Source organism: Gymnogyps californianus, chromosome 4, assembly GCF_018139145.2.
Source record: "Gymnogyps californianus isolate 813 chromosome 4, ASM1813914v2, whole genome shotgun sequence".
Classification (NCBI taxonomy): Eukaryota; Metazoa; Chordata; class Aves; order Accipitriformes; family Cathartidae; genus Gymnogyps; species Gymnogyps californianus.
In genome coordinates, this window is record NC_059474.1 from 75,483 (window position 1) to 86,660 (window position 11,178).

Consider the following 11,178-nt stretch of genomic DNA (forward strand, 5'->3'; position numbering starts at 1 on the left):
CGGCAGGCGTTCGCCTCAGGACTACGACTCCCAGCGTGCCCCGCGGCGAGGCCACGCCTCCCCGGCGGGCCTGGCGGGGCGGGACTTCAGCTCCCAGCGTGCCCCGCGGGCGGGCGCCCGAGCAGCATGGCGGCGCTGGCGCGGTGGGCGCGGGTCCCGCTGCGGCCGGGCGCGGTGCGTTGGTGCCGGGCACTGTGCGGGGCCGCCGAGGCTCCGCCGCCTCCTCCTCCGCCTCCTCCTTCTCCTCCTCCTTCCTCCGCCGGGGGCCGGGCGCTGGCGGCGGCGCTGGGTGCCGGGGCGGCGGCGCTGGTGCTGCTGTGGGCCCGGGAGGGCGACAGCCGCCGGCCCGCGCTGCCCGCGCTGCGCGCCGCCGTGCCCGCCCCGCCGCCGCCCGCCTCGCCCCGCGCCGCCTTCAATTTCATCGCCGACGTGGTGGAGAAGACGGCACCCGCGCTGGTCTACGTGGAGATCGTGGGCAGGTACCGGCAGCGGGCGGCCGCCCCCGGCCCGGTCCACATCCCCCTGCGCAGCCGGCTTCCCCCTTACCCGGCGGGGAAGTTTCTTTCTTGACCCTGTCCCGGTCCCCTCCCGTCCAACCCCTCCGAGAAGGGTCTGGTCCCGTCCTCCCCGCAGCCCCCAGGGAGGGATCCCCCAACCCTCCCCGTCCCCCCGGCTGCACAGCCTCCCTGCGCAGTGCAGCCCCCCGCCCCGGCCACCTCCGGGGCCTCCGCTGGCCTCTCCCGCGGCCGCCCCATCTCGTGTCCCAGGCAGGCTGCACCGGGCACGGCATCCAGGTGGGTCCCACAGGTGCCGCGGGAGGGACGGATCTGTCCCCTCTCCCCGTTGCCTGCGCACGCAGCCGGCACACGGTTGGCCTCTGCCACAGGAACACGCTGCTGCCGCACTGCCACTTTCTTGTGCTCCAGGACCGTTTCAGCAAAGCTGCCTTCTAGGCAGCGGCCCCAGGCTATCCTGTGGCGCAGGATTACTCTGTCCCAGGAGCATGACTTTGTATTTACCTTTGAGCTCCATAATGTTCTTGCCATTCTGCATCTCCAGCCTGTCAAGGCACCTCTGAATAGTAGCTCTGCCCTTCAGCTTGTTGACCGCTCCCTGCAGCGTGGTGTCACCTGCAGGCTTGCTGAGTGTGTGCAGTGTCCCATCCTCTGGTTCATGAACATGAAATGCGTTAAATGGTGCTGGCCCTTCTCTCAGTTCCTGAGGCACGGTGTTAGTAGCTGACCACCAGCTGGACTTGTGGCTTGGTGGTCCAGCCAATTCTGCATTCACCTTATCTGATTATCAGCCTGCGCGTTGCCTGCATGGCTAGAAGGGTACTGCAGCAGACCGTGCTGAAAGCCTGCTAAAGGTAAACAATATCTGCTGCTCACCCCGTATCTGCACAGCCACTCATCTGACTGCAGAAGCCAGCCAGGTTGGTCAGCCATGATTTGCCATTGGTAAGCCTGCGCTGGCTGCTCCCAGTCCTCCTCTTGTGTGCTGTGTGCCGGGAAGCGGTTTCTGGGAGCGTTTGCTCCGTAACTTTCCCAGAGACAGGGGCGAAGCTGACTGACCTGCAGTTTTCAGGACCCTCTTTCTTGGCGATCGTGCAGGCTGGTGTGACATTTGCGTTTTTCCAGCCATCAGGAGCCCCCCTTTACCACTGTGACATTTGAGCGCTCACAGGGACATCAGCCATCCCTCTCGTGTGTATCCTGTCTGGTGCCATGGACTTGTGCGTGTCCAGTTGGCTTCAGCGGTCCCTCTCTTGATCTTCTTCTGTGTAATGCTGCATTCCCACAGACTCTTCCTCAGGGCACAGGAACTTGGGAGGCCCAAGGAACCAGGCAAAAAGGCACCGATCACCTCAGCCCTTTCTGTGTCTTGTGTGACTAGGTCCCTTGTCCCACTCAGCACCAGGTCTTCCTGCAGAGGTCAGGGTGGTTGACGTCCCCCATGGGGACCAGGGCCTGCAATCGTGAGTCTTCCTCTAGCTGTCTAAAGATGTACCCATCACCTCCCAGGTAGTTATTACGTGCTCCGAGGCAAGGCTCTGTGTGTTCAGGCTACTTCTTTGCGCAGATCACACCCCCTCCTCCTTGCCGCTCTTTCCCAAAGAGCCTGTGCCATCCATTGCAGCTCTCCACTCCTGCAAGGTTCCCACCGTGCCTCTGTAGTCCCAGCGGGATCGTACCTTTGCAGTTGTGCGCGGGCTCGTGATTCTTCCTGCTTGTTCCCCTGTTGTGAGCGTGTTTGTGCAGACTCTTGAGATGAGGACCTTTCATGGGGGCGCGAAGGAATCTCCCCCATCGTGCCGTTGCCCAGACATCCTCGCTATCCCCTGCTTCTTTCCAGGCCTACCAGTCTGGGCCACCCAGTCTGCCTGGCGCCTGCCTGCCCTCCCCAGAGTCCCCACCAGTCCCCTCAGGGTCCCTGCCACCCCTCCCTGACCTGTGCCCACCTTGCAGGCATCCCTTTTCGGGCCGTGATGTGCCCATCTCTAATGGCTCGGGTTTCCTGGTGTCTCCGGATGGGCTCATTGTGACCAACGCACACGTGGTGGCGAACCGGCGGCGCGTGAGGGTGAAGCTGGCCAGCGGCGAGCAGTATGACGCCGTGGTGCAGGACGTGGACCAGGTTGCAGACATCGCTACCATCAAGATCAAGCCTAAGGTGTGCATCACGGTTGTGGAGATGCTCCCTTCATTCCCTCCCATCCGCTCACTGTCCTGCTCTCTTCCAGCACGCACTGCCCACCCTGCCCCTTGGGCGCTCTTCCGAGGTGCGGCAGGGAGAGTTCGTGGTGGCCATGGGCAGCCCGTTCGCCCTGCAGAACACCATCACCTCCGGCATCGTCAGCTCTGCCCAGCGGGGCAGCCGGGAGCTGGGCCTGACCGCCTCTGACATGGAGTACATCCAGACTGATGCTGCTATCGATGTAAGGGGAGCTTGCGGTGCACGGCGGGTTGGCACCTCATCCCGGCTGCCCTCTTTGGGGAGGGGGGAGCTGGGGAAGGGCTGTGGGTGTCGTGAGGTCAGAGGAGGCTGGAACACAGGGCGATGAAGGAATTCTGGCCGGTCACCTGGGTGCTGGCTGCATTTCTCGGCCTGACCCTGTTCTCTGGACTCTGCCTCCCTGCCGCGGGTCCCGCTGTGCGAGGATGTTGCTTTCATGGCCTGTTTACTGCTTTCTCCTCTGCTGCAGTTTGGGAACTCCGGGGGCCCCCTTGTCAACTTGGTAAGTTCTCCTGCTTGCACCCTCGCTGGCCGGGGCAGAGATGTGCCGCGTGCCCTTCAGTCTGTGCCCCCTGGGGCTTGCTGCCCCTCAGTGGGAGCACTTGTGGGTGCTGCAGCTGCTGGGAGGGAGGGAGGGACTGTGCAGGCTCCAGGCTCCTTGTGAGGAGGAGCAGGGGATCAGCCCAGTGTGGGAGCCCTGTGCAGCGTCTGTTTCGGGGAGCCTGAGCCGATGGGACTGTGGCGTGGCGGAGCCAAGCCCTGCCCTGGTGAGGCTGGCTTGGCTGATGCTGGCAGGGCAGAGGGAGGGGCTGTGTGGGCTGTAGCCCGTGGGACTGGTCCCTGCCCAGCCTCAGCAGGGTCAGACAGGCTGCAGAAGAAGCAGGCTGGGAAGGGATGAGCACACAGGCGGGACTCCAGGCTTGGGCAGTAGTTCCCCTCCTCTCCACGACGATGCAGGCTGGATAGCACAGTGCCCTTTCCTCTGCAGGATGGCGAAGTGATTGGGGTGAACACTATGAAGGTGACGTCAGGCATCTCTTTTGCCATCCCCTCAGACCGGCTGCGGAAGTTCCTGCAAAAGGAGGAGCAGCGCAAAAGTGAGTTGGGTGCCCCCCTGCTCGGGTATTGGGGGAAGGAGGCCAGAAGGAGGAGGATGAAAGAGGGAAGCTCGGGCACAGCTGGGCTCCGGGCCCTTCTTCTGAGAGAAGGGCAAGCGGAGCGGCAGAAAGAGTCTTCGGGGGTAAGAAGATTCTCCCACCTGGCATGAAACTCCCCTCTGCCATGGGAAAGCTGTGCTACTACTTCCCTGCCCGCAGGGGCCTAACAAACTGCAAGGAGGATGCTGGCCTGCATCTGCTGCAGATAAAGACTTTTAAAGTGTCCCAAGTAGCTTGCACTTAAGTCCCCAGGAGTAGGTGAGGATTCTTTTTTTTGTCCATTGCTACTTTTCATTAGATCTCAACATATGGGAAAATCAGTGGACCACTTGTTGGTGTTCAAAAAGGGAAAGGATGACCTGGAAACTGGGAGCTACTTAGCCTTGTGTGTACTAATGGAAATGCAGGTGCAGGATTCAGCTGTATCGTAAAGGACAGGTAGTTAATTTAGTCATGTAGAACACTGCCTCTTTTTGTTCCTTTGTGTTTGTGATAATTTATTTAATGCAGACTTGCTATCTGGTTCTCACATTGACACTGTGCAGTGATACTCTGAGTCAAAAAAATGACAACTCAAACCAGGAAAGCAAAGTATGCAATACCTATAAAGCTCTAACTGGTAAATGGAACTTAAATAAGCTGTTGGTAGGGAATCAGAATGACTCTCTCCACATGATGTCTGCCTTGAGGCATGCGGGCTTTGAGACTCAGCTGGCTCAGCCCAGCACTATTTTGAGTGCCCATCTGTTTTCAGCCTTGTCATTTGATGTCCTTTCCTTCGACAGGCTCTTGGTTTGGCAATGCAGAGACAAAGCGCCGTTACATAGGGGTGATGATGCTGACTCTTACACCAAGGTATGTGTTCTAAGGTCGGGGGCCAACAGACCGGTCTCGTTGGGGCGTGGTGACTGTGTGATGGGATCTTCCAAACTAACTGACAGTGCCTGTTTTTGGGAGGATTGTCTTCACAGCTTAAGCATTCACTCTCAAATCTCTTTGTGCTCGTGTTGTGTTTAGACTCTAGGCTGTGTCAGAGGTAAATTAGAAGCTTGCAAGTTTCTACACTTGTGGCAGAATCTGTAAGCAGATAAAAAGTCCCTGAACCTGCCCCGCAGCGTGCCAGATCAGTCTATAATTGCCATAGGGAGGAGTTCGATAAAGAGCCCTTGCAACACAGTGTGAATGAAAAGCCACCAGAAACATTGTGTAATTAATAGATACGCAACGTGCCAACTGAAAGTTGTGATGAAACAGTTGGGCAAGTTGTACTTTCTGGGAGGAGGGATCTACCAGGTGAATTGCTGTGGTGCAGAAACAGTTCTAAAATGTGGGACTTTCAGAATAAGAAATGGCGAGTTTGCCTGCAGTAGAGTCGACTGAGGGAGGGGGTAAACGGGCAGGAGAGCAGGCTGTGTTGGCACACACGGCGTGGCTGCCACCCAGGGGGTGGTGTGAGGCTCCTGGGTTTCAGGAGGAAGGCTGGGTGCTGCCTCTGGAGAGAAGTCATCATGGTGCTGATCAGTACAGCACTGGCAAGCGGGAAGAGGATGACTTCTTGTGGATCTGAGACTCCTCAGCCTCATGGCTATGGCTTGGCAAGGGCATCGTGTTATCTCTGCATCTCAAGGAATGCTCTGATCAGCAAAGAGGACTGCGGACAGACGACCTGCTTGGGTGTGATAGAAGGATCACCTGCTGCCCTTGCGTCAGCTGGTCCCCAAGACATGGCTGTGGCCTTGGCTGCCCAGCGAGCACCCTGAGACTGGTGCCCTGCAGGCAGCGGCAGCTGTGCCCTGCTGAGGGCTGGGCAGCCCTGGTCAGGCCTGCAGGGAGCTCTGCTCAGGGCTGCGAGCCCTGGGAGGAAATTGCTGCAGGAGCTATACCTGAATGCCTGCCAGCAGCCTCCTAGGTGCAGCAAGCGCACATGTTAGGAGCATGCTGGACCTGCACTATCACCTCTGAGAGCAGTTCTTCTCAAGGACAGAGTGCCTGCTCTGGTTCCTTGGCTCTTGCAGCCATCTTTCAAGAGACCTTTAACTGACACTTGGGGCTCAGCATGCTAGTGGGGTTGGTGGTTGTAGCGTGCGTGGCAGAAACCCCTTTCAGGGCTGTGCTCTGCCCTTGCTAAAGCTCTCGTGGCCTCTGTGTGTTGGTTGGGTTTGTGGGCTGCCTGCACCTCTGGACACCATGAGCAGGGGTTCCTGCCTGGGACACAAACGGAGGAGCAGATGCGCTGTGTCTCCTGAGGTTCGGGGCCGTGGGCTGGGTGCAAGGAACACCGTCAGTATTGCTGGCATGCCCAGTAGGTGCCCAGTAGATGGTGCTGGTACTCAGCAAAACCTGTGGGATGTGGGAGCCCAACCTCCTCCTCCTTCACGGGACTGCATGCAGGACGAAGTCTGTCAGGGAAGAAGCGTGAAATGCTTAGGACCTGGCTCCTCAGAAGCGGGTCCAGCTTCAGCACAGCCAGCGAGCAGTCTCGCAGCTGGTCCTGGGAAACCATCTGACTGCAAGGCTTGTTTGTGTCCAGTTGCTTGGATGATCTCCCAGCAAGGGATTGCTCGCTTTGGAATCGGGTGGTTACACTGTCTGAACGTGCTCGTTCGAAAGGCCAGAAACTTGCCCTAGCACAGGAAGAAGGAGAAGCTCCATGTTGGGTACAAGCTCCTTGGCATCCTGGTCCTGCTGCACAGATTGTCTGGCAGGCAGGAGCTTCCTGAGACACCAGGCCTTTGCTCTGCTGCCTGAAGGGAACAGAGGTGTGCCAGTGGCTTTGAGCTCAGCTGTGGTGGAGCTTGTAGGTACCCTCGCCTTGGCCACAAAAAGCCACGGGAAGAGACAGGGCCCTGGCTAGCACAGCCCTCTGCAATCATCTCACAGTGTGGAGTAAGTAGGGACTGAGCAAAGGACTTTGAGAACAGCAAGGGAAAGAGACGCTGATTATTGGGAACACGTTCTACATGAAACTGCTGCTGGGGTGTGTTGCTGGTCAGGGGTGTTACTAGAGGGATGTCTAAAACATGGGTTGGTCCTTCATGCAATGTGTGATAGAACTTTTTGATGTTGTAGGGTTCAAAAGAGCAACTAGAAAACTTTACAGAAGAAAAATCTTACTCAGCGTCAAGGCCTGCTCTGTTTCTCACTCGGCATCCCCAGGGAGGAGGCTGGGAGGGGACACAGCCAGGACAGCTGACCTGAACTGACCATGCCGTATGACGTCGTGCTCAGCAATAAAACTAGGAGGAGTTTTTTCCAAGGAGGCCATTGCTCAGGAATTGGCTGGGCATCAGTCTGCTGGTGGGAGGTGGTCAGTGAGTGCCTTTGCGTCACTTGCCTTCCCCCCCTCACCCCCCCTTTTTTTTTTTCCTTTTCTTTCTTCGCCTGTTAAATTATCTTTATCGAGACCCACAAGTTTTCTTGCTTTTGCCCTTCAAATTTTTTCCCCTATCCTGCTGGGGAAGTGACCGAGCAACTGGGTGGGGACTTACCTGCCAGCCTGGGTCAACAACCCACCACAACCAGGTGCAGCCACACTTAGTCCTGTGTAGCCTAAAATCACGCATTTACTGTGTTTGTACAGAGACCTGCTTAAGGGCCTGTATTGTTCAGCTTTAGTGACTGAGGCGAAGAAGCAGACTTGACATAGTAAACATGCAGACCACATCAAATCGGTAGTTCTATCAGTAGTGCCCAGTGACAGGACAAGAGGCAACGGGCACAAACTGAAGCATGTGAGATGACATCTGAACACAAGAAATCACTTTTTTACTGTGAGGAGGGTGGTCAAAGCCTGGCACAGGTTGCCTGGAGAGGTTGGAGAGTCTCCAACCTTGGAGATACTCAAAACCTGACTGGACACGGTCCTGGGCAACCTGCTCTGACTGAGCCTGCTTGAGCAGGGGGGTTGGGCTAGATGATCTCAAGAGGTCCGTTCCAACCTCAACCATGCTGTGATCCTGTGGAATCAAGAAGGGGTGGCAGCTTGCAAAGGTCTGTGAAAAAGTACAGTAGAGTTCAGAAAGGACCATTGCAAAGTGGGGAGCCATAGCTGACTGAACAGGTACCTGATGAGGAGCAAGGAGCTGGGCAGAGAGACAGAGAATTTCTGGGGCTGCAGTGGATCAGAGCTGATTCACAGTGTTTGAGGGAAGAATGCTGTTTACATGGTCCCTCCACTCTGGTGAGATCCAGCTGGAGTGCTGTGTCCAGTTCTCGACACTTTCAGGAGGGGTGAGGAGCATTTGGAGAGAGTCCAAAGAGGAGCAGTGAGAGGTGCAGAATTTAAGCTACTTTTAGAAAACCTAATCTGCGGGAGGATTGGAGGAACTGGGATTGTTTAGTCTATAGACTCCGGAGGAGAGATGTGGGTACACCTCTGCTTGACACATCTGGCAAAAATAAGGGGCGTAGCTTTTGTTCTGTGTCCTACCCGCCGAAGGCAGAGAAGTGAAACTGCAGCAGGGGAGGGGTAGATCCGATACCAGGAAGGGTGGCCCGACGTGGGGCTGCTCAGACAGGGGACGTGCGTCGCCAGCAGCTGTGATCCAGCTGGCAGCTGCTCTGGTAGTTGCCAGCTCTCCCTGGTGCAGTTAGGACTTTTGTCCTCTAGTCTTTGACAGGAAGATGGTGGTGTTGGGGTGCCCCTGGGGTTTGCAGCTGGTTGCTTGTGCTCAGCAGTGTGCAGGGAGGCAGGAGGAGAGGTTCTGCGCCGTGGTCTCCAAGCCTGTGCAGCCATGGTGGGGTGGGAGCCCTGCTCTGCCTCCCAGCTCCTTATCTGATGCTGATTTTTGACTCTGCAGCATCCTGGCTGAGCTGAAGCTGCGTGACCCCAGCTTCCCTGACGTCTCCTACGGAGTGCTAATCCACAAGGTGATCATTGGCTCCCCGGCCCATCAGTAAGTGCTGCCCTGTGCCTTGGGGGGTGGCATGAGAGAGCAACTACGCAGGATGGGATGTATTTAGCTCTGAGTGTTTTGCTCCAGCGCAGCAGGGCTTGGGCCCTGCAGCTGTCAGTCTGCAGCAGAAACCAACTGGTGACCCTTGCCCAGGCTTGGTGTCCTGTTGGCCAAGGTACTTAGGTGGCTGGAGGAACGCCTGGTGCAGCAGCCCAAGCCTCCTGTAGTGCCTGGCTCTCCTTCCTTCTGGGAAGACGAAGCTGAGTGTCTGTTTCGCCCACTATGCGCTTCTGTCATCATGCTCCCCACAGGGCAGGGATGAAGGCAGGTGACGTCGTGCTGGAGATCAACGGGCAGGCATCGCGCCGTGCGGAGGATGTGTATGAGGCAGTACGGACACAGCAGAGCCTGGCCTTGCTGGTGCGGCGTGGCTACGACACTTTGCTGGTGAGCGTTGTCCCTGAGGTCACGGAGTAGCGGTGCTGTGGTGCAGGCCGCTGCAGGCGCTGGCTGGCCGTGCTGGCCGAGAGCCAAGGACACAGGACTGAGCCGCGTCTGTGCGCTGGTCAGGGAGAGACTGAGAGCTTGTGAGGGACTGGAAGGGGCCAGGTAGAGGGGCCCGGCCCAGTGCTTGGGTGGACTCATGGTGCAACCGTTCCCCTCTGTACTCAAATAAAGCACTTTTCTAGGGACCCCCCAGTGCCATGTGGCCTCCTTCCATGGCAGCGGCAGTTGCCTAGGGGAGTCTGGGCTGTGTGGGACCCTGCCGCTCCTGTCAGTCCTCACGTGAGTCCTTCCAGCTGGGGAGGAGCTGTGCCCCCAGGGACCTCCTTGGTGTTAGAGGTGTCCTGCCACCCACTCAGTACCCGCACAGGCTGGGATCTGACTCCTCCGTCTGTAACATGCAGGCACCCGTCAAGCCGTGGCTCGTGAGGCCACCTCCTCTGCAAGTGAGAGCAGCCCTGGAGCTGCTGTGGAACAGGCTTTGCCGGGATGGCTTTCCCTGCCTCCCTGGTGTGCCAGCTGAGCTGGTCCTTGGCAGCGCTCGCTGCTGTGGCTGTGCCCACGAGGCCAGAGGGACGCGGCAGATGTCCATCTGGTCAAATTGCTTCCACTGGGAGCATTGCAAATGCTCTAAGGTCTGCATCCACATCTGCACCCATGAAGCAGCTTCCTGGGCCATGGTGAAAGGGGTGTCGATGCTGGACTCTGAGATGGCTGGGGCAGCATCTCGCTGGCCCTGATGTTCAGGAGGGCCGAAGGTGGGAGCCTGTACCGGGGCTACGCGTACCTCGTTGGCACTGCCTGTCCCTCCCCCAGCCCGGTGTCTGTCCGTGCTGGAGCGCTGCTCTCCCACGCACGCAGCCTGGCCCCTGGGGACAGTTGGGGCCCTCCCTGTGCTCTGCAGCTGGTGGCCAAGAGCCTGGCCGGCCCTTCTGGGAAGGAGCAGCTCCGGCTGTTCCTCGCTTTCCTGGAAGAGCCCCTGCTCTGCTCCGGCCCCTGCCAGAGGCTGTGGGAGGCAGGCAGCTCTGTGGCGAGGGCTGCCTTGAGGCGCTGTGTCCGGCCCAGCTCCGGCAGGAGGAATGCGTGTGTCGAGCCAGGCCCTGCCCGTGACGGGGCTCCCGAGCCCTCGCCCCTGCCTGTTATTTTTAGGAGATGAAAGAAGCACAGTTCCTTGGGGGTGCTGTGGCGAAGGGCGGCTCTGAGCTGCTGCTCCCCCCCTGCACTCCTCCGGCCCCGGAGAACAGGCCTTCTTTCAGGCAGCCCTGGCCTCGCCAGAGGAATTTGCTCCCCTGGCAAGCCCCAGCCGGCTGCTCACAGGGGAAATAACTGAGACGCCGGGCGGCGTTTCTCACATAGCTGCTCCGGCAGTGCTGACCGCAGTGCTTTCCACTGCCTGGAGCCAGGGCCTGCCCCAGCCCAGCCACCGGCTGCCGCTCTCCTCCTCCCTGGGCACAGGGAGGAGCAGTCTGTCCCCCAGCAACGTGGAGGTGGCTGAAGCTGCCTCTGTGCTGTTCTCTGCTGCAGATGGGACCAGAGCGCCTGGCTGAGGTGCGAGAGCTGCAGGAGCTGGGGTGTCCCTCCCTTTGCCCTCATGTCATGTCCTTGTTCTCCGCCCCGAGTGTCTCTGCCCCTTCCATACCAGTCGAGGCAGCCCATCTCTGCTGTGCGACTGCAGTCCTCCTGGCTCACAGCCCCACAGTGGGCTTTCTGCTAAGTAACATTAGCATTGCATCTGGTGTGGCGGAACCAGCACTTCACCACATCTCTGCTGCGCCAGGGTGGCCCCGTCTGTTCCCTCCGGTGCAGTGCTGTGGGGCTGCTTCAGGCCAGAGCAGCTACGCTTGGGCTCCTGCTGGCCCCTTCCTCTCACCCACACGGGCTTCTCC

At 58.7% G+C, this 11,178-nt stretch overlaps 1 protein-coding gene across 1 annotated transcript; it reads left to right on the forward strand.

Annotated features, from left to right (window-relative positions):
• Window positions 1-126: 126 nt before the first annotated feature.
• Window positions 127-9,474, forward strand: HTRA2 (HtrA serine peptidase 2). Its single transcript, XM_050895322.1, has 8 exons — window positions 127-479; window positions 2,469-2,673; window positions 2,744-2,938; window positions 3,206-3,238; window positions 3,725-3,833; window positions 4,679-4,748; window positions 8,693-8,788; window positions 9,100-9,474. Exons 1-8 carry the CDS (start codon window positions 127-129, stop codon window positions 9,263-9,265), a joined length of 1,227 nt encoding a protein of 408 aa, XP_050751279.1. The 3' UTR covers window positions 9,266-9,474.
• Window positions 9,475-11,178: the final 1,704 nt, after the last annotated feature.